Consider the following 24528-nt stretch of genomic DNA (forward strand, 5'->3'; position numbering starts at 1 on the left):
TTATTTGTTCTCAATCATTTTCGACTAAAATTATAATGTTGTTTGGCACACAACACATTTTGTATTAACAATGTTATATCTTTCGTATCCATAAACATTACGATACATGCAATTTATGCAATTCATTTTGTTTAGCAGAAAACAATTTATGTACTATAAACATTGAACAATTCGTTCAACATTTTCCATATTGTATGATGCATATTTCATTTTGTATTCATCATAATGTTTTCTGTTATCATAATAATTATAATTCATTTTTATATTATCAGTTACAATAATGTTCATGGATTATCTAACAGACTCATCAAACTCAGTAGAGAAGACGACTCTCAAATCTGAGGGTTGCGATAAAATTTGCACTCACGTTGGTTTGACACCATTGGAATGAAAATCCATGGTTGGGCACCATTGAAATGCAAAGTAAAAAAAGTTATTATTGCTATAGTAAAACACATTATGTTCCAACTTATTCTCATTATTTTGTATGTTTTATATAAATATTAGTAATCAAATTATGTTTGACATATGAAAATACTCATTTCGCCGCCTAGTTAAATTATATTTTTCAGCTTGAAGTTTATCGGTTGTTTGACTGAAAATAGAACATAACAGTTTTTAATTGTTTACAGAAAAACATACTTAAGTAGATGAAAATCACATTTTGATTCAAACAAAAAAGATAAATTTCAATAACAAATTTTAGTTGTTAACAAATTTACATTATTTGTTAGTGAAAAAATATCAAAAGGTTTTCCATTTTCAATTTCCAATTTGGTATAAATTTAGGCTATCCAACCACATCAATCATGCGACCTCCCATTGACTTTCCTTTATCTTTTTTGTTCTTACAACTTGTTCCAACAATTTGCATAAAAAAATTGATTTAGCTCTCTGAAATCAACATTATCTAATCAACAATTAATAATTTATCTACCAAAACAGAAATGTTTGATAAAACATTGTTTATGCTAATAAACTTTCATTTTCTTTTTTTGATAATTTTAATGGATAATAACACATCATTTTGCGTAAAAATTGTGTTTTGTCACGTATTACAAGAATATATTTTTTTGCTGGATAATAACACATCAAATTGCACATTATTATGACTGGAATCTCATTTTGTAAATCGCAATATCAAAAATCATAAAACAAAAGAACATGTTTATGAATAGAAAATATATGAAATGGATGATACAATATGCGTTTTGTAATAAAAAAATATGTGAAATGGTACAGACGCTGATGAGAGAGAGAAAAAAAATGACCAAAAAATTTATGATTTTCGAAGAGAGGAGAAAGTGACCAAAATATTTTCGAATTTTTTAGTGATAAAAGATGTGTTTTGTTGGATTGCTCGAATTTGTCACCCGACTCTTATGAAATTTAGGCGGGAACACAGAAAGAATTTAGACTAAACATTCTTCATCTGTAAGAGGGTAATAGGGTCCAAAAAAGAAAATGACTAAAATCCTTTTTTCTGTGAAGATAAAGCCCTATTCCTTTTAGGATTTTATTTTGGACCTAATATTCATTGACCCTTTTCTTTCTAGGGTCTGTCTGTTAGGCGTGAAAATAGGATAGGAAAATTGATTTTTCGCTGTTTGATTGAGACAAGAAAGTGTGAAAATGACTTTCACATAAGAAAAATAAGTAGGTAAGAAGTCTGACAACTTTTCCCACAAAAACTGTGTGAAATCGGTTTTCCCATCCCTTCCATTCTTGCGCTCCCTCTTCCCGTCTTTATCTCTGCTCGTCTCTCTCTATACTATACCTCCAAAAACTCTCCAACTATTTTAATTGTAGGCAGCAAAATCCCAACAACATCAACAATCCATTCCCAACTTTTTTAGGAGGATTCAATCCATCATCTTTATGTGATCAATACAACCCCAAATTTTCTGATGATACACATCTCAACAACATTAACTTTCCATCTCTAGTCTCTGTTATCCATAAAAGATAAAATTTTCTCTCTCGCAATCTCACGATGACCATATACTTGTTGTTTTATGTAGAGGCCACTTGGTAATCAAACTATTTTGTGTTTTTCTAACTGATCCCTTGTTCAATCAAACTATTTCATGAGTTTCTGATTTGGGGTTGCTTTCTTTTATCATCAAATGTATAGAACTATTTCCTGGTGGTTTCATGAGTTTATCATTTGGGTTTTATTTCTTTCATGAGTTTGATGTGTTATTCTTGGGGTATTTGATCTTTAACTGTTGCTTACCTTGATCTATACCCAATTATCTCAAACTAGAAAACCCTGAAACCTAATCTCATCAGACCACCAAAATTCTCAAATTCTTTGAACCACCTAATTTCTTCAATCCACCAGACTATCGAGAGTTGGATTTGAATGGTTGAGAATTCCAATCTCTCTTATAACGTGGATTTGTGCTTGAATGATTGAAAATTTAATTTAATCCGAAGATATGGGTTTATCAGGTATATTTCACGTGTCTATCTCTCTCTATCGGGTTGGACAAGAGAAATGAGCTTTCTAAGTACACCATAGAAAAGTCCATTGAGTTTATCGCTTTTTAAAGGCACCTAAGATTTCTTATAACGGTACCAAACACTTGATTCAAATTTCTAATGGGGGTCCATGGGTTTTAAGTCCAAAATAAAGTTCAAAAAAAGTTTAAGGTCCAATCTTCACAGAAAATAGGTTTTTAGTCCTTTTCGTTTTGTAAGAAACATTGTTGATAAATAACGTGTTATGTATGACACATATAAAAAAAATGAAATAAAGTATGAAAAACATGAAATAAAGTATGAAACTTTAACAATAAATAACAGTTAATTTATGAAACAAAACAAGAACTTTTAAACAGAAAAATATTGTAACTTTAAAGTCTAGACATACTTTAACTAATTTGGACTAAATATCAATTATAATTATTATTTTGGCTTAAAATCCTATATTAATATTAGGGGGGACTAAATATGTGTTTAGGGGTAGATTTTTGGACTAGGAACCAAAAAATTCTTTCTAATGTGAAAGAAAGTTGTTTTCTTTCCCATTAGAAATTGACGCATTCCCCCACTAAATATTTTCACGTGAATCAAACGGACCCTTATTTTTGGGTTTTTTATCAAAAAAAGAAAAAAACAGAACCGAGGTTTCTTTCTGCCCTAATAGATCAAAACGGATTTCTGATGAGGGTTTCAAGTCCCACAACAGCAAGGAGGCAAACTCCCGAGCAATTAGGGTTTTATCTTAAATCCCCACTTTCTCTCTCAAGGTTAGGGATACTCCTATTTCTGGTGAGTACTCCATTCTTGGATTTTTATTCTAACAACTTTGATGTGTAAAAGATTCTGAACTTTTTTGCTTCTTCAACTTCAATCACATCGTATTATTATCTATACCTATTTGTCTTCCTTTGGTATTATAGCTATTGTATCCAAATACCAAAGCCATTGTCCAGTTGCTCTTTGTTTTAAGAAAATAGATACTGTTTTATGCTTATAGCTACTGTTCTCGATTTTGCTTCAAACTTGCAATCTTTTTCATTATATTTCAGAGAGGCGAGGCGAAACCTTGGCGCCTCTCCTCTCACTTAGTATAACATACGTTTGAAGATAACATACGTTTGAGTAAAGTTCATCTTTATTTTCGTTTATTATTATATTTCAAACTTCATGTATAGAAATTCGGGATGATTTAGAACTAAGTGGTTGTTTCCTTTTATATTTACTTTTAGTACATTTGATGGAGGTGTTTGACGGCCGTTTCAGAAAGATAAACTTCGGCCCATGGAAACGTAGAAGGGACGAACATCGTTGGCATGGTATGTTGATTTTTTGTGTTTTTAAATTCATCGGACAAGTTATATAATAGGAAATTTTCCCATTAGCATTCAAGAATCTAGGGACCAAAGATGTACAAGTATAACTTGAACTTAAATAAGCAAGAGACTTCTTGCCATCTAAAAATCTATTTCAATTTTATACAAATTATTATATCATACTTTTCCATCAATGTATTTTTGTCTTCCCACTACAACTCATTCTTGTCTTTATATTCAATGGCTTATAAGTGTCCATCAAAATACAACTCATTTCTTCATTTATGATATTAACAGGTGGGAGAGGCTATACTACTATTACTATTAACAAGCCTGATGATCGATTTGATTCCTATGTTTATCCTAATATGGATATAAACATCGATACGAAGAGAATTGCAGTCAAAGTTTCTGCGTCTGTAGTAAGCCTCATTATAAGTAAGTTTTTTTTATATTTTTATTTAAATCTTAATCATCTTGCATATACTTGCGTTTTTCAAGCTCTTTGGTAATTTTAATACATTACTAGGTTTATAATATATTGCCAACCATATTATTTGTTTTAGGGGATGAAATAAATCATGAAATGACATCCAAAATAGCTAAAGAAGAAAGAGAAACTGAAATTAGTAAGAAGAGGAAAAGAGAGGAAGAGGAATCAGAAGAGGTAGAGGAATCAGAAGAGGTAGAGGAAGATGAGCAGGATTGGGAAGCTGAGGAAGGTAAGAATTCTATACCAATATGCGTGCATTTCAATTTCATTTTTAAAGGCAGGGTGACAAGCTTTTCTTAGTCATCTGACAATATATGAATTAAACCCTTGGTTGCTTAACTTCTTCTCTATCGTTTATTATCGTTCTTTATCGTATCTGTTTCACTTTTAGTTATTGTTTAATTTTGCTGCACCACTACATTATACCTTGACCAAATTACTTTAACCAATAAACACACTTGCCATTTGTCCATACGACAATATGTGATATAATTTCATTCTTTCATCAGGTGAGGAGACATGCCTCAGGTGTTCTGGAACTATCATAAGTTGTGATGGTGTTGACGGTAAATATGTCAACACCATCTTAACTTCTTGCAGTCTTATCCGCTCTTTTATAGACTCAAATGTTGTATTAAATGATATCAAGGTAAGTCTATTTTTACATTATCAAAAAAATTTAGCGTAAAACAATACATTTGTGTAGTTATTTATTGCCTCCATAATGTAATTACAGATTGATGTACATACCTCAACTGGTCAATTATTTAGGGGTGAACTTTACTCTTATGACTTATTTTACAATCTTGCTACCGTGAGGATCCAGTCTGATTATGAGTTGCCCGTTGCAAAAATTCGTTATATTGATGATTCGATTAGTATTAACCCAAACTGCCTAAATCCTGAAGCCTCTAGCCAATCGTCAACGCAACTTCGACCACATTCTGATAACTTCAATCTTTGTCCTGGGGAAATGGTTGTTGCTGTCGGCCGCCATTTTGAAAGCTGTGATCTAATGGCTGCTGCCGGTATATTTTGGTAAACGATTTTTTTTGTTGATACATTAAATAGATTAACATTCTTATTGTATACGTTTGGAGCCTCTATCGATTAGTGTCTAACATTTTAACTTTATTTTTTTATTGTACAGTCTTGATGTCTGCGGTTTAGACTGTCATGAGGTTTTTAGAGCAGATTGCGTGATTTCCAAAGTATGTATACATTCTTTCTTGCTTATTAATATTTATGTGGATGATTAAGTTAAAAAGTTTTTTTATTTCTTTTTTAGTAGGTTATAAATTATTGTTGTAGTTATAATCATTGAATTAATCTTTTGTACTGATAGTCTGGTATCGGAGGACCTCTTGTCAATCGCTGTGGAGAGGTTATCGGTGTAAATTTTATTCATGAGGAGTACACGCCTTTCCTACCGATCAACATTGCTTTCAAATGCTTAGAGGAACTAAACAAATATGGGTATGTCTTAACTCATATCAGTAAACCAATCATTATATCATTTTCTAAGGTGTACGTTATGCTTGCACCCCGAATTTCGCATGTCTCCGTGTAAAAATCCAACATTTTGCTCAGAGGTTCGTTCCAAAGTATACGCCTCAACCCTTTTTTTATAATTTGCCTCTTAGCCTTTTTTATCGAGTTTTAAGCTAGTTTAAATTTTTTTCTGTGGTAGCCATTATGATAATTGAAAACAAATGTTATACCAATGAATAGTTTTCTGTTCCAAGGTTGCCGGATTCGTTGATTCTACCGGCGTACCGCGATCTGGTTCGCGCGTACCCTTTTAGGGTGCATTCGCGTACCAGATCGTCAGTTGGGGCGAACCCGATTCAAGATAAAAGATGGAAAAAATACCAAAAAAGTTTTCGAAAGGAAAAATTGATAAAAACCTTCATTTTTTCTTGGAATCTTCATCTTTCAAAGTTCCAGGATGATTCTGTTCACCGATCTAACATATTGTTTTGGGTTTTTAGAATTAGAGTCTTCATCTTTTACAGTCTTCGTCTTTTATAGTCTCCTGTTTTGTTTAGGGTTTTTACTTTTTAGTTTGAAAGATGAATAGAGAGAAAGTGAGGCAGATGACTGACTATAAAGTTTTTAGAGTTTAGTACTTTTGTTTCATAAATGTAGGGTTACTTTCCCACCACCGGATTAACTTGTAAGATTAGGACTACCGTCGGATCAAAAGGGGTATTAAATTAGTATTCTTTTTAAGGCTTCTTTCAAACCGTCAGATCATCCAATTATTTTACACTAGGCAGATCAAAATCTATATGCAGTATTATATTTTAGTACTAGCTTTTTTCCTATTGGGACTTGTGCAAAATATTGGAAGTTTCCCAGTGAATTAGTTCCTCATTTAATTGGGAAACTTTATTGTAATGGAAAGTAGTAATATTTAGCAACTTGCTAACCGAATTTAAAATTTGATATCTAAATAAGATTTGATTCATATTGGATTTAAATTAGATTGGTGAAGTTTATTTTCATTATAAATGTGAATGTATATATACATATATATTTAGATTAATGAGCGTACCGACATAGCGTACCGAAATAGCATACCCTAGCGAATTGTGTACCAAAATAGCGTACCAAAAAAACATACCTCAACGTACCGAATACTCTCAAACCAACGTACCCGTACCCGTACCCGTACCCGTACCATGTACCGCGTTCCAGGTAACCTTGTTCTGTTCACATATTTTATTAGACAGAGGGTTAGTTACGACCGTAAAAAATAATTAATGAGACGTTATTTTTGTTCTTATCGTAATAATTGTTATCATTTTTACACACTGTTTTGGATGTCAATCATGTTCTATTCTATTTTGTTCTTATTGTATATTGTATACCTTTTCTGAATCTGTTCGTTGAAATTTGTAAAACAAAAACAATTTGAGCTAATTTTTAATATGGCAGGAGATCATCTCGACCTTGGCTAGGAACGATAATGACTAATTTATATGCAGCACAAATAGCACATTTGGAAAAAATTATCCAAAACTTTCCTGACGTATGTAAAGGTGTTATTGTTGAAGAGGTATTTTTCGAAACATAATTGAAATATGAAGTTCAATTTTGCTGATGTGATTTTAGAAAATTCTCTTACATATCGAACTTTATTTGTCATTTTCTATTTTATATCTTGGATAAGTACAGTCTAAATTGTGTTCGTATTTAAGCAAAGTAACACATGGTTATATTGTGTATGTGCATATTGTCTCTTCATTGAGAAAATCATAATCGCGTTATCCATTGTTTTCCTCGAAATCCATCAAACAGGTTATACCGGATTCTCCAGCAGATCGTGCGGGATTACTTCGAGATGATGTTATTATCCGGTGTAATGAAAACCCTGTCCCGAGTTATTTGGAGGTAAATTAACTTGACCATTTGTTGTTTGACCCTTGTACGTTATCGTTATATATTATGTTCAAATTCTCTTACATCTTTGTCCTTTAAAGAATTTGTAATTTTGTCCGGTCCAACCCTACCTATATATTTTGATTGAATCTGACCCTGCTGCCGTAGAAAGGCTTGGTAGAAAGGTTCTTTCTCAATGTTGTCAGGTGAATGCGTAAACCGTGATACGATGATGAAGATGCGGAAATGGAGATTTGTTTGGAGCTTCAAAGCCGTTTTTGTGAGCTCCAACACAAATACATTCCCTGGATCTGGTGGTTTTCATATTCATCAGGGGTAGCTAGCATTGGATGCCAGATGTTAATGAAGGCAATCAAGGCATTTCCCTGCCTTTCTAGGTTTCAGACCTGATCGTATGGATGAGTCCGTCTTGGTGTTAGCCGTTGTGGAATGTTGAAAAACTTCACCATGTTATCAATAATAGATAATGATCGACTCTTAGGAGTCGTTATCTGCAATGATTGTAAAAGTTTTAGGGTTAGAACAAATCTTTGTTGCTTTCGCCCTGTTGGTCTTTGTAGTTGGAATATTGGATACCACTCCTGTATGGATGGCTAGACTTTGCGAAGGTACAAGCTACCTTACATATCGTTTATGAGGCACCGTAGGTGCAGCCGGCTGCCTCAAGTTGAAAAAGTGGCAATGTCACTTCCTCTGTAGGTTATGCATCTTCTAACGTATATCCCTTGTCGATTTTCTGGTTGCCTTGTGTGGGTGCTTTTGCAAGTGGCTTAGTGTAATCCAATCTTTTGAGTTAGATGTACTCTTATGTCATTTGATAACAGTTTTTGGCAATGATATGGGACAAGACTGGGCAGTCTGTGGAGTTGGTTGTAGTAAGATCAAGGGATTGTGCCACTGTGACTTTCAAGCTAGTTGTTGATGTCACTAACTCCGACAAAATAAATAGGTAACTCTCTTATATGCGATGTTGGTTTATGTTATGTTCTTAATAGCTGATAATTGTTCACGTTTACTACTGTTTGTTGCCAATTTTGTTCAGCAGCCACTTGGTTTATATACTTTGCATTCTATGTTTCAAATTTTTTGAAGTTGGTTTGATGAATCCACGAGTTACGTTTGTACACCTCGCAAGTGTGTCATACAACTTCCGCATAATTAGCCACATTTTTTAAGTCCTAGATAGTATTTTGTACTCTTTTGGCGGATATAATTAAGAATGATCAATTTTTGCAGTTGAAGCTTTAATAAGTTTGTGCTTTTGGGGCTCCGAAATTGAGAAATTCTAGTGTTTTCTGACACTATTTGACTTAATCACGAGTTATTTGCGCGTGCCTTGCAAGTGTACCTACAACTTCCACACCACATCTTTTAAGTTGTTAGATAGTAGATTGTGTTATTTCTTTAGTTTGTTTCTTGGTTAACTTATTTAATACTTTAGTAGGTTTCAAATATGAACCACTCTGTAATTATTTTCGGTGCGAGTTGTCTTCTTAGGTGGCCGATCCCTAAACCAGGACGGATAGAGGTGGAAGCATATCGAGAAAGATGGTAAGTAGAATTGTCATTTTCTTTCTTTGCTTTTCAAATACCATTCTTATTAACTGAACTTATTCTTGCGGGGTAAGACCCTGAATTGGTGGATAAGGAAAGTACTCATGGCACAGGAACCCACAAACTTTACTTGTAATGGTTATGGATAGTGATTAGTTTATTATTATTATATTGACGATGTTTTCTTTGCATCTAATTTGTTCAGCTGAAGAAACAAAAGTTGGAGCCGTTCGGAAACACTCTCCGATCAGCCGCTGTGATCAGAATGGGTTTTTTGGGGTGAAGTTAAAGAGTTTGTGGGTTTAGAGCTCCGACAGTGAGTTATGTTGGTCTTCTCTAACATTATGACTGTTTTATATGAAAATGTTTGACTACCAATTTAGAAGGCCTAATACTTAGAGGCCATCAGTTTTTTTGTTATCAAGTTCTTGTAAGTAAGCTATTGCTAACTAATGAGTAGATAGAGTTTAATGAAGAACAGTAGCCAAAATGACTTGCAGATGATGTTTGTTTTTCTCACTAGTCTGAATCTGATTAATTTGCATTTAGGGTCCCTTTGATACGTCGGAATGTCTGAGTAAGAAAGTCAAATTCTTTCTGGCGAAAAGAAAGTCAATTCTTTCCCATGTGAAATTAAAGAAATAGTGTTTACCTCTCTTGGGGATTATACCCGGTGTTCAGCCAACTGTTTATTTTTTGTTATGTTTTAGGCATTATACTCGGTGTTCGGCGACTGTTGCGACAAGTCTCGCAAAAAAAAAGTCATGGACGAGCTTTATCACTAATTAATGTCCGTTTAGTTCGAGCGGTCAATGGTAGCATGTGTCTGTGCCTGCCCACCGGGAGATTAGTTGTCCGCGGACTGTTCGTCTAATCTGATTCCCACCCCTAGTTGACTCTAACTGTTCATTGCGGAAAATGTAAAAGGGGACCAATGTAGAAGTTTGTCATTTTTAGTGGGCTTTTTGATGAGGTTGTCATCTTTGGGGGGCCAAAGTACTAATGGGAGATCTACGACTAAGGGTTAAATTTCACATACTATGCCCAGTCTTGCCAAAGTCTGAACTTCAATCATGAAGTTCAAATTTACAACAATGGTGTTTTTCGTGATGATAATTGTGTTTGGATCTGATATTTCAAGCTCAAGAGCTGGACAGCTTCTTTCAATGTCTTCTCTTTCTAGTTTTTTCCCGTCAAGTATGCGAGTTGTTTTCGTACAATATGAAAAAGGCTTCTTTATTCCTGCAGAAGTTAAACAAGGACATTAAGATGGTAAAGAAGTTCGAGTTTGATTTTGTTGGGAAATTAACAATGAGCTAGCCTTCGAAACTCTGCAAAGATTAGTTCTGATGATCTTTCAGTAGCAACCACTACTTGAGCAAAATCTGGATAACGAATGAGGTTTCCGAGTGTAGACAGCGTGTGTTTCAGAACCTCTTGGTCTGGGATGCTATGTTTTGGTTGCTCTAGCAACCATGAGAGTCTCGCAACATTTTTGAGAATGTTGGGTTGCAATATCTGCAAAGAGAGAGTGCCAAGAAGTATAGCTGTGTCAAAGAATTATTCTTTAGATGGAATGGTAGCACACTAAAATTGAAGCCTAAGGTAGTACCTTTTCTGAGTTAGTTTCAAATCTGAATCAAGATCGGGACTAACTTGAGCTTTATTTTGAAATGTTTGCTTTAATCTGACTCATCTGAATGGCTTATTTAGGCTATTTTTTTTAGTGCATGTGAGTCCGACAATTCAGACTCAAACGAGTTTGAATTTGACAATGAGAAAATAAATAAAATAAAATAGGAAGACCACCTAAACTGGCTAATTAAATTGCTGTTAAAAAAGGAAGCATACCCAAGGTCTTGCAGATATGAAAAAAATTACTAACACTTCTAGTGCTCAGAAGTTCTGAAAGACTGCTCTTTATCATATGTATTTGTGCAACCAAGCAGGTTGCACAAGTTAATCTGCAATTTGTGTTTCTTTTTTTGTTGAAAGTTAATCTGCAATTTGTTGGTTTCCGTAGTTTCTAGAAAACTTGGGGCCTTGGATAGGTTGCGCTTCTAACCGTTACCAAGCCCAACAAGCAGTTTGCAGAAAGGAGGTTGTGGTCTTTATCTTCAGAAAAGTTTGACGAACAATGAATCATCTGAAACGAGACTAAAAATAAGATCATTCAATTGTTTATCCTAAGATTGATTGATTGATGATTCACAGGAGGTTCGACGATTCAGAGATCCGGTGAGATTTGGACGAATGCTTGAATCTGTCGAAGGTCCATAGATCCATCTAGGAGGGGTATGGATTAGGTTAAAAGGCCACAAAATTTATGGATCTAAAGAACTTATAAGCAACAACCGACAATGGAGTGGTGTGGAATAGGTTTCAAAGTTGACGTAAACACTATTGTGATTCGTGGAGAGGAGAAGATGGACTTCGGATCTGGTTCGAACATGAACATTAGCGTAAATCTAGGTTAAAGAACCAAATCACACGACGGGAATTGATAAAGTAATCTCTTCATCGGATTGGTATTAATTGAAGTCTCTTCGTATTATTATATCTAATTAGTTCATAGAATATTATTATTATTTATTTGTCTACTTTTAGGGTCTTTTCATTCTCGATCTTGAGGATCTTTTCATTTGTCGATCTTTATTCATTTCTCTTGATGAGGCACTTTACATTCGAAGGTTCTGAGTAGAACTTCACTTATGTAACTCTCATGTAGTTCTCGGAGGAATACAAATATTTTACTATATAATGTTGTGGATCAATTTCACTTTGAATACAATTGTGGTTTTAATAAAAAAAAATGCATTGATACATCACAAAGAGATAATGCAAAAGTAAGTCATGATTCATGAATAGAATAAGTAGCATAACCACCTGATAAAGAGTCTAAAGTCCAACTAAATTTCTTTATTTATACTCAAGTTTAATAAATCCTAAATTTCTACGTTCATGGGATCTCCGTGTTGCGGAGCGAACACCCAACCACTGAACCAATACAAATACTTGGACCTTCAAAAGTCCAAAACTCTAGAAGTCCCCGAGTTTGATTCCATATGGCCTTTAGGAGTCTTATTAAAATAGGAATGACATTTATGAGCATATTCCCCCACTTTGGTGTATCAAAGCGGAGAATGTAATGTAATAATGTTATTTGACAAGAAAAAAAAACCTTGGTAACCCCAGAAAAGACTCGCATTTCTTAAAAGTTTGAGTTTAATAATGCCTTGATCGTTTAATAGACTTCATATTTTTACTGTAATATTATTTTGGGAAATTTAAGACGAAGCCCAATCCCAGAACATTTGAGCATAAAACAATATGCAAAACTAAAAAAAGATCATTGAATAATCTTAAGTATGAACATCATTCAATATTTATCCTAACATTGATTGATGATTAGTACTAAAAATTCTGTTAATTGAACGGGCAAATATATATATAAAAACAACTCTAAAGAGAAATTACGCGCAACTTCTCATTTCTTATCTCCAGTGTTGATCCCCGTATAACCGTTGTTTTTCAGCTGAATAGATGTTGAGACAAAGCATCAATAACAAGAAAAAAAAATCTTGCCCACACTATTTCTAAACACTAACTCTAAGAACAACCGTTCCGAGTATAGTACGTGGGATTCATAGACCCCATCACTCATTTCATTAAGCTAATTCTGCAAAGAAAGATATGTTTCGAATAAAAAATGGGCCACAATTTTGGAATGTGAAACAAAAAGCAACACATTAAGAGAACAGGTAGAGATGTTTAACTTCATTATGATAGTAACCTAAAATCGATTTTCAAAGGCTAGTTCTAAGGACATCTAGGCCTAGTTTAGGTGGCTCACAAGTGCACTGTGGATATTATTGTTGATGTAAAATGAATCAATAAAAACATTGTTTACCAAGTACTTCGTCGATATGCTTCGATCGGAAGCTCACAAATTTTTGGGACTGGCCACCTGAAAAGACAATGCACACCGAAAATAATCATAGTGGTTAATATTTAAAACCTACAAACACCTTAAAACATGCAACCCAAAAGTAAACAAAAATTACTACCTATTTTTGCGAAGGAAATAATTTAGATTAAACACAAAATACTAGTATTTCATAGCTTAAAAGATGTGACTGATAATGTTGAAGCTATAGCTATACTTGTGAGGTGTCAGCACATAACTCGTAGCTTGTATCACACGAAAGATTTGGGCGACGCAATCCAAAATGTATAAACCAAGTGGTTGATCAACAAATTGACAAAGCAGAGTAGAAAACCAAGACCATTAAAAACTTGACGAAAACCAACTAGGCATATAAGAGAGTTACCTATTTATTTTCTCTGAGCTAGTAACCTCAACAACTATCTTGATAGTCGTAGCAGCACCATCTTTTGTTCTAATCACAACCAACTCAACGGATTCTCCAATCTTGTCCCATATCATTCGCAAAAACTGTTGTCAAATAACAAACTCATTTACAAATATATTTTAGACATAAGAGAGCCTCTTATCGTTACATTCACAAAAATGTATAATGTAAGAGAATTTGTACATAAAATAAAGTACAAGGGTCAAACAACAAATTGTCTAGTTGATATACTTCCAAATAACTCGGAACAGGGTTTTCATTACACTGGATGATAACATCGTCACAAAGTATTCCCGCACAATCCGCTGGAGAATCTGGCATAACCTTTTTGATAGATTCAAATATACCATGTGTGTGAGTATTTCAATGAAGAGACAATATGCACGTACACAATATAACCACATGTTACTTCGCGTAAATACGAACACAGACTTGATATACATCATAACACAACTTAGACAATACTCATCCAAGATATAAAATAAAAAAGTGACAGGCGGCAAATAGAATTTCATTTGTGAGAGAAATTTTTACAAATTTACATCAACAAGATTTAGCTTTATATTTCGTTGTTGTGTAGAAAATACCTCTTCAACAATGACACCTTTGTGTACGTGAGGGAAGTATTGGACAATTGTCTCCAAAGGTTCTAGCCTTGCTGCATACAAATTAGTCATCACGGTCCCTAATCAAAGTCGAAAGGATCTTTTGCCAAACTAAAAGTCAGCTCATATTGTTTTTTGTTTACATTTTTTATAAACAGATTTACAAATAGATAACTAATCGATTTCTAAACAAATCTTTAAATAATAGAGGTGGCACATGAGGAAAATATATACAAAATATAGAACAAAATATAATATAACATGATTGACATCTAAATCAGGTATTAAAAAATGATAATTATTATAACTATAAGCAATGTTTGAAAAAACTGCTGAGGCGTACGCCTCGAGGCGCGCATCGAGGCGAGGCGATCACGAGGCGACTCGAGGAGATTCGAGGCTTACGTATTTTTAAACATTATACTATTGAGAACAACTCTATATATAGAAGTTTTGTTTTTTCTTTCACTTTTGTTTTTGAGTTATTTTGGCAACACTAAAAACTTTATACTATGTCAGTGAAGTAGAAAAACTTGTCACGCAATGTTTCTACACAATTGATGTCATTTTCTTTACCACTTTTTTTTTTTTTTTTTTTTTTTCGTATTTTACGCCTTGAGGCGCGCCTCGAGGCACCGCTTCGCCTTGTGAGAACAAACGCCCTTGAGGCATAAAAACGTATTTCAAAACCTTGACTATAAGAATAGTTAGACGCTGCAACTGATACGTCTCATTAATTATTTTTTACATCTATCATCATGGTTCTCAATTGGCTTACATGCTTGTTTATGTGGATGACATCTTGGTGACTGGTAACTCCTCTGATTTATGTCATCAACTCATCACTAATTTAAGCACCAAATATTCTATTAAAGATCTTGGTCCATTACATTACTTTTTTGGGTCTTGAAGCTCTTAGAGATCCTCAAGGTATTTATCTCACTCAGTCAAATACATATTAGATCTTTTGGAAAAGACTAATACGTCAGGAGCCAAGCCTTGACCTACTACACTTGCTGCTAAGACCAAACTTTTACCAGATGATGGTGCTCTTCTCACTAATCCAACTATTCATAGGAGCATTGTGGGGGCTCTTCAATATCTCTCCTGGACCAGACCTAATATCAGTTTTGTTGTCAACCAAGTGTGCCAATTTATGCACAAACCTGTTGAAGTTCATCTGAAAACAACCAAAAGAATTTTGAGGTATCTTAAGGGAACCATTGATCATGGTATTCGAATCTCTAAGTCCTCTTCCTTTGATCTCAAAGTTTTTGCTGATGTTGATTGGGTTGGAAGTCCTGCTGATAGTCGATCAATGGGCGGTTTCATCATATTTCTTGCTAGTAATCCTATCAGCCGGTCTGCTAAAAAGCAACCAACAGTCTCGAGGTCTTCCATTGAGGCTGAATATAGAGCTTTAGATCATTCAACTGCAGAAGTGGTGTGGATTTTTTCACTTCTTAAGGAACTTCATTGTTCTCTATTTACTCAACCTCTATTGTACTGTGATAACATTTCAGCACTTGCTTTGGCTTCTAATCCAGTATTTCATCCCAAGATTAAAAACTTCGCTTTGGACTTTCATTTTATCAGAAAACTAGTTGCCTCTCGATTGATTGGTCTTCATTACATTTCTACCATTGATCAGCCAGCTGACACTCTAACTAAGGCTCTTCCTGGTCCTATATTTCTTAATCTCAAATCCAAATTGAAGGTTTGTTCTTCACTCGCCATCAATTCGAAGGGGGTAATAGATTAACTATATCATAAGTGTGTGTTGTACTGGATCAAGAAGAGATGTATCGGAACATAACCCATGGTTATTAGGAAGTTGTTATTTTCGGGTTATTAGTTTGTTAGGAAGTTGTTAAGTGTTAGAATATATGAGTGTTAATATTTAGTACCACATTGCCCAATAGATAAAACTTCTCTCTTATGTAACTCCTTATCAAGACTTATGTAATAGCTTAAGAAATCAATACAATTTCTCTTTTCTTACATGGTATAAGAGCTTCTAGGTTTCTTTCTTGGGTTAGTCGTTATAGTCTTCCGCTAGCCGACGGCGGTGGTCCCATTAATGGCTACCGTCCGCCGGACTTTTATCGGTTTTTAGTTCAAGTTTAGTGTTTTTTTTTCTTTCCTTTCCAATAAGAGTAGTTCTCTTCTATTGTTAGATCTAATCATTCTTCAATACTTTTCTCAATAGTATTTGAAGATGATGAAGATTAACAAGAAGATGAAAGATCCAAACAAGAGTGATTTGTTGAAGAAATCACATGATATACTCTTCAATGATCTCAAACATTTCAAATGTATAGTTCTCCACAACATCAAATCTATGTGTATCCATGGTCCATGAAGCTATATTTTGAGAGAAATTGGAAAGCTATTAGTGAGGGGGAAAAGAATTCATGGATTTCTTTCTTAGAATAGTTATATACTCCATGTTTATCTTGAAGCTATACTTATAGTTGTCCAAAATCTTGATTTACAATATGATGCACATGAAGTGTTTGATAGAATGTATCAAAGGAATCATGCTTATTCTCAAAGATGGTTTTCTTTTTTATGTTGTGAAAACATGTTTGTGGGTTCTTTTTGGTAAAAGAGTACATTCTCTTAGTTGATTTGCTCATACTTCTTGTATACAAGTTGAGAACTCTCAAGCTATTGTTCCTTAGCTTTCATAAGATCAAATGAAGAGGTGCTAAAAGAAGATTATAGAGAAGAATTGAAGTGGGCAAACTCAAGAATGGTAATTGCTAGTGTTTGAAAGAGGATAAAATCACAAGATTAAAGGATTGTTTTTATATGGTGTAATATCCATGTGTGGAGCTATTACAACCACCATGGACCACTTTCTCTTTAAATAAGAGATAATACCTGGCAATGGTGCCTTTAGCTACCTCACATGACTCCTCCATGTTCAAATCAAGTCCAACATCTATAACTTGTCTAGCAAACTCATGAATTTTTCACTAACAAAAGTCATTAGTTTGAGGGGGAATGTTAGAATATATGAGTGTTAATATTTAGTACCACATTGCCCAATAGATAAAACTTCTCTCTTATGTAACTCCTTATCAAGACTTATGTAATAGCTTAAGAAATCAATACAAATCAATACAATTTCTCTTTTCTTACATTAAGAGTTAAATGGTTAGTTATTTTCTGTTTCTTCTCTTCCTAATTCCTATATAAGCTTGTAATCTCAACTTCCAAATCAATGAGAATCGCTTGCAATTAGAAACAAAGGTTGGAGCCATTCGGAAACACTCTCTGATTAGCCATTGTGGTCGGAATGAGAATTTTTTGTAGGATATGACATCGGATAGTTGTTTTTTTGGAGTTGAAGTTGTCATAGAGTTTGTGGGTTTAGAGCTCCCGCAGTGAGTAATGTTGGTCTTCTCTAACATGATTACTGTTCTATATGAAAAGGCTTGAATACCAATTTAGAAGGCCTAAGACTTGGAAGCCATTAATTAGTTTTTTGCTATCAAGTTCCTGTAATTAAGCTTTTGCTAACTAATGAGTACATAGAGTTTAAAGCAGAACTTCCAATGGAAAGAACAAAGATTTGGATTGAGTTAGATGAAAAATCTGATTTATTCATCAACCACCACCAAGAGTGGTGCTGTGGTGGCGGGGTTGTGGGAAATAAACGGAAACAAAAACACAAGGCAAAAAAGAAAAATTTTAAAAATTTCACCCTAGAAGATTTCATGTTTCCCAATAGTCTGCATCCACCAACAGAGGGTAGTTACAACTAAAAAGAGATTAATTACCTTACTTAGAACATTAATTACTAACGGGAAGTCCATTTCAAGTATTAACTGGTGACTACAAAAAAAAGTTATTCACACAAGTATATTATACTGACAGTTATAATATAAGTTTTATTTATGTCGACATGGTTTTCTCAACTCAATTTTGTAGTTTTGCTGTTACTTGTGGAATTTCCTACAGAATCATCCAATCTAAGTAAGACCACAAAACTAAAATCTGATGGCTGGGATAAAATATTTACTGAAGTTGGTAAGTTGTTTCCTGGTGGAGCAAAAGCATTTCGATATGATCTTCGACAATATAGTGTAACTGTTGTTTGTCCTCTTCAAGCACCATTTTTGAACCAGAGAAGATTTTGTAAGTTTTTTTTGTAACAGAATGTAAACAATGTGTAATGTAAAAGAAATTATGTGTAATTTATTTTTGAACCAGGGAAGATTTTGTACGTTTTTATGTAACAGAATGTAAACGATGTTTAATGTAAAAAAAATTATGTGTAATTTATTGAACATGACATACATACAGTTGATAAATTACGTTGTATGATGGGCCTAAAAAGTTTCCTAAATAGGTCTACACCCGCAAGTGCACGGGTGTCAAGTTGTAAATTCCGGTAAGACCGGTTCGTTCCTCAGAGACTAAGTCAAACTCAAATTTTAATCTTAAAACTATTGTGATTTTTAAAAGTGAAGTGATGGTAATTTGATTCAAATAAAAATAGCAAATAAACTTTAAGTAACAAATAAGTTGATATTCAGAAAAGGGGAACCTAGGGTTTTCGAATCCATCCACGTGACAATCCTAAAGACGATGTATTTGCCTTAGTCAACTAAGTATTTTGTTTTACTCAGATTCTATAACATGAACGCTCTAGAATCCGGAAAGTGTCATCGTTAAAAGCAATAAAGACTTTAAAATATACTAAGATTTAATCTAAACAATAATTGACTTGCATATAAATCAAAACGATAACATTCTCGTTATGGACTTCATCTAAACCCTAGATGGAAAAATTAATGGCTCATGGAAAACGATATTAAATCAATGAGAATAAAGTAAGAGGTAAAAGGGGAAGAAAACATAACCTTTTTCACTTCCTGGAAATGATTTCCTTCTGTTTTTCCCAAAAATCCGCCAAATGCACCCTAAGGGAAAACGATTTTCTCGTCTTCCTGGAAATAGCTTCTCTGTGGGAAAATAGTTTTCTCGTCTTCTCCAACTCTTTTTCTCTCTCGAACTTTTTGTTTTTTTTTTCTCTCTCTTTCTACTATAACTCTCTATAATCTCTTTCTCTTTATGTATTTTATCTCTCTCTCACCAAGAAAACAGAAATCAAAAAGAAAAATAAAAAACAAGATGAAGATAATGATTTATTTTCAAAACCGAACCTATCTGTCTCTCTCTAACTCTGTAATATCCTTCTCTCTACAATCTAACTCTCTCTGTAATCTCTCTCTCACTAAGAAACAGATTACAAGATAAAGAAAATCAAAATAAAACAAAAGAGTAATGAATGATGATAATCTCTAAACCAAACTTTCTGTTTTTCACCTCCCAACTTTAACTTGCTCTATTTGTTAATACGGACTCCGATTTGACCCTCGTTTTCGCCGTTGGGTCCGTCTTGGACTCTACGTTTCATTCGAGCACAAAAGTTGACCAAATAGCCAGACTACCGTAATTTCGAATGACCAAAATGCCCTCAGGAGTGTATTTCTCTCGACTTTATCCGTTTTCCGAGTTCAAATCTGTAAAAGACACATGGACAAAAGAAACACACAATTCATCAGAGTAACTGCTCGAATTGGACTAACTGACCCGAGTTAAGAGATTCAGATGAGACATTTTCATGTCTCATCATTGTATACATGACAAATGATGGTTTCCTCGTCATAAATAACACATAATTTACGTATTTGTATCATAATTTGTATTCGATTGTGTTTATGTATGAGTAAAAACAAAAAACAAATGTTGTTGTAATGTTCCCAGAAAAATATACTATTTCCAAATCTGAAAATTAAGTGAGAGAAAGTGATATATACGTTTTGTATATTAAACCCCAAATCACGCTAAATTGATCCCGAAAGATATACTCTTTCTAAATCTGAAAGTTAAGTACGAGAAAATTGATTGGAATCGAAACAAAAAAATTACATAGTAAGATAGAGAAAATTGATCTGGTTTCCAAATCTGTAAAGAAGAGAGAGAAAATTGATTTGGAAATATCCGTTGTGATGGCGTTTCGTTTTGGTTAGGATTTTGGTTTCTGATCGATTCGGGTAATAGGAAAGAGAAAATTTGATTTCCAAAATCTATTTAGAGGAGAGAGAATTTTGTTATTTCTATCAGTTTTTTGCTAATAAATCCCCCAAATCACGTCCAAATCCGTCTTTTCAGATTACGTCACCCCCCAAAATTCAAAACGCGCGAAATTTGAGCGTGGGACATTGACGGTACTCTGTTTAAAAAGTAAGGGTTTTTATGCCTATATGGTAAAAGGACAAAAAATCTATTTTTTGGGAAGATTGGACCCTAAACCCTTTTTGAATATTATTTTGGACTATATACCCATGGACCTTTTTTTTTTGTTGAAAGACTAAATTAGAGTATGTTGTCTTTCAACAAAAAAAAAGAGTTAATACTTATTTGGCCCCCTACTTTGTGACCATCTTCCTTTATGGCCTCCTATTTTCTGTAAATTCAAATTTGGTCGGCCGGCGACCTCTGCCAGAGAAGGTGATGAGGTGGCGTAACAGATGATGTGGCGTGAGTTGGCAGAAAGAGAAAACATGATGGAGGAGAGAGACTGACGGTGTTATAACGGAAGGGGGTCATATGGGTATTTCTCGTAAAGTAGGGGGTCAGGCGGGAAGCTGGTCACAAAGTTGGGGGACATTAGGGAAATAACCCATTTTATAAATATTAGAAGATATTATTATAATATTGGCCCCCCTCGTTTTCTAATCCTGGTTCCGTCCCTGATTATAATCAAATTTCTCTTTGTATCATCTAATCAAATCTTCATCATTATTCAGTATTTTATCTCTCTAAGATTCATAACCGATTTTATGATGTTAATGTTAAATCCGTCTTTACAATTCATTTTATTCGATTAAGAAGTGTTTGTCTCTATGTATTTTATTACTTTTTAGTAGTTTTAGGTTACTGATTTTGATTTTTAGATCATTTTTTCAAATCTTCATCAAGATTTCCGTACAATTTTTGATGCAGAGAAGATCTCGTACGATTTGTTATAACTGAATGCAAACGATATACAATTTAAAATAAATTACGGATCGTTTACAATAAATTACATATCATTTTTTATCTAGAGAAGATCTAGTACGATTTTGTTGTAACAGAATGTAAACGATATATAGTTTACACGACATTACATGATGTTTACTGAACATAACACATACATAAAAGTAGCATTTAAATTCTTTACTAAAGTTCTAGTACATTACACAAACATCTTCTGTACGATGTTTTTATAACAGAATGTAAAATATATGTATTTTGTTACAAATTATACATACTTTATAAATAATATAAAAAACATCTTATAAATCTGCATACATTATATATAATATATTCAACATCACGCGTACTTTTTCCCCAAAACAGTTGTCGTTTATAGTACAATAAATGTTCCAAAAATTATATGTAATTTATTGCATATTATACATATTTTTTCACATAACAGTGACCTTATGATTCGAACTAAAGTTATGTTTGTCTCCTAACACATTGTGAAGTTTAACAAACAGTATGCATAATTTATTTCATTATACATGTCGTTTCTAGTAAATTACATGTTTTGCTGACAAATGTATATGTTTTCTTTTTGTAGTTTTGCTGTTACTTATGGAATTTTCTGGAGTTGGTCATTTGTTTCCTGGTGGTGCAAAAGCATTTGGATATGCTCTTCGGCAATATAGTGTAACTGTTGTTTGTCCTGCTCAAGACTACAAATGAAGAGTACATGAATGGGCACCATTTTTTAATCAGAGAAGATTTTGTACGTTTTTTTATATCAGAATATAAACGATGTGTAATGTAAAAGAAATTATGTGTAATGTATTAAACATGACACACATACATTTGATAAATTACTTTGTATACTTGACAAATGATGATTTCTTCGTCATAAATAACACATAATTTACGTATTTGTTTCATAATTTGTATTGGATGTGTATTTATGTATGAGTAAAAACGAAAACAAATACCGCTGTAATGTTCCCAGAAAAATATACTATTTCGAAATTTGAAAGTTAAGTGAGAGAAAGTGATATATACATTTTGTATATTAACCCCAAAATCACGCTAACTTGATCCCAGAAAATATACTCTTTCCAAATCTGAAAGTTAAGTGAGAAAAAGTGATATATAGATTTGGTTTCCAAATCTGAAAACCAAATCTGAAAGGATGACAGAGAAAATCAGTTTTGGAAAATATCCGTTTTCCAAATCTGTTTTGGAAAATATCCTTGATCCGTTACTTCCTATTAAAACCCCCAAATCACGTCCAAATCTTGCCTTTCCAGATTTTTTCCGCCCCCAAATTAAAAACCCGTGAAATATGAAGGTGGGACATTGACAGGACTCTGTTTTAGAAAGTGAGGGTTTTTATGTCCATATGGTAAAAGGACTAAAAATCCATTTTTTCGGGAAGGTTGGATCCTAAACCCTTTTTGAACATTATTTTGGACTAAAAATCTATTTTTTTGGGGAGAATGGATCCCACTTACGGTAGGAATCCTACTTAAGAATCTTGCAACCAAACACACCATCAATGTATTCAAAAGTACTTTTATGTAGTTGTGTATTTTTGTGAAGATATTTGAATTCAAAATTTTGTTATTAACAGCGTGTATTTTGATAAAATAATTTTGTAAAGTCATAACTATTCATAACGTGTCTTTTATTTTATATAAATAAATATTTGTTTGAATCAAATTAATATTATCATTTTTGTATATTAAATGACTGGGCATAGCCCCGCTTTACGTGTGGCGGCATGCCCCTTGCGAAATCGAGATAATGGATCCGATTTTTTCTTTAAAGTGAGGGGAATGAAATTGAAATTGATACAATCATGTTGTCTAACTTATCGTAAATATATACGGATTACAACACAACATATCGCACGTAGTCCACTATCGGGTAAGTGATAAAAATTTCATGTGAGATTTTTCTGAAAACTTGGTACTAGTCATAATAATGTAATTACCAACTTGATTAAGAACATTATTCGAAACCTAGGTAGAGTAGAGTATAATGAATTTGGTTTCTCCTAAGATCAACGAATGAGAAAATATCAGATCAGAGAATGAGAAAGTTAAGTTTCCCCTAAGATTACACATCTTGAACCTTATCAAACAACAAATTACGTACTATATGACACAGATCGTATAAATTTGGTGAATTTAACAAATTAATTCCAAATATATTCAATTATGTAATAGAATAACTAAGTTGATCTGAACTTCACAAGTTGAAACAAAATGGTTTGTAAATGTACTAAAATGCTTCATTAGTATAAGGTAAGAGGACTTTTATTTTTGTTTGCAAATATTCATCCAATTAATTTTCTAAAATTGCTCGAGATCATCTCAAATTTTGACTGAAAATTGGTTTACAAATAGTCTTGGGATAAGGTAAACTATAATTTTGCGGGGGAATGCCCTTTATGCAGCGGAATAGTAGACACGATATTCAATTATTTAAATTTGGGTTTTTTGGGCTTACCCCCTCGTCACTAATTGGTAATTGAGTTTACCCCCCTCAATAATTGGTAATTGAGGTTACCCCCTTGGACTTACTTTTAGTGACAAAAACACAAAGGCTATGTTTGGCATACGTGATATAATTGCCACTACCAATAACAACTGTTCTTCAATATGATTCATAATAGGGATTCTACCTCATTTTATTGTTTGATTTGGTCAGGAATATGATTAGTAAAGATTGATTTTGTTAATATATTATTTACTTTCTGATTTTATTATCACATACCAAACACATCCTTAGTAGTTTTGACAAAAAATCTAAATTCAAGGGGGTAAGCTCAATTACCAATTACTGAAGGGGGTAAACTCAATTACCAATTAATTTTGAGGGGGTAAGCTCAAAAAACCCTTTAACTTTCTCTTCCTTTCCACATTTAGTAATAATTGGAAATAAAAATAGAAATAAAATAAAAGTTTGTTATAAATTGAAATTTATAGTAAACCCCTTTATTACAAAAAATAAAATAATACAATCGTAGTATTACTTAATCTCGTCTGCCGCTTCAATTACCGGAGTATTATAATTTTCACCGTGATAGATATATTTGTGTATATATTTAATTGCATCCATCCCATGTTCGAAACTCAAAGGCTTAACGAGTAGTTCTTCTACATGAGGGTCTTTTGATAACTTCATCCCCACTTTCACTTGGCAATTCTTTCTTGATCTGTCTGTACACAGTAAAAAATGAGATTAAACAATCTGGAAAC

General features: G+C 33.4%; 1 protein-coding gene across 4 annotated transcripts; it reads left to right on the forward strand.

Moving 5' to 3' along the window:
• Positions 1-1672: 1672 nt before the first annotated feature.
• On the forward strand, positions 1673-9748 carry LOC147549377 (putative protease Do-like 14). 4 transcript variants are annotated; one of them, XM_086671886.1, is made up of 14 exons: positions 1673-2610; positions 3014-3276; positions 3717-3803; positions 4098-4238; positions 4367-4522; positions 4803-4942; positions 5030-5331; positions 5444-5504; positions 5639-5769; positions 7234-7354; positions 7597-7689; positions 8523-8647; positions 9196-9249; positions 9458-9748. In XM_086671886.1, the coding sequence occupies exons 3-14, from the start codon at positions 3725-3727 to the stop codon at positions 9459-9461; spliced, it is 1407 nt and encodes a 468-aa protein (XP_086528012.1). In that variant the 5' UTR covers positions 1673-2610; positions 3014-3276; positions 3717-3724; the 3' UTR covers positions 9462-9748. The 4 variants fall into 4 exon arrangements, with proteins under 4 accessions (XP_086528012.1, XP_086528013.1, XP_086528014.1 ...); XM_086671887.1 differs by having other exon boundaries at positions 1685-2610; positions 3014-3254; XM_086671888.1 differs by having other exon boundaries at positions 1776-2610; positions 3751-3803.
• Positions 9749-24528: the final 14780 nt, after the last annotated feature.

This window comes from Eschscholzia californica, unplaced genomic scaffold (assembly GCF_041429995.1).
Source record: "Eschscholzia californica isolate CP2 unplaced genomic scaffold, dmEscCali1.0.p SCAF_3, whole genome shotgun sequence".
Taxonomy (NCBI): Eukaryota; Viridiplantae; Streptophyta; class Magnoliopsida; order Ranunculales; family Papaveraceae; genus Eschscholzia; species Eschscholzia californica.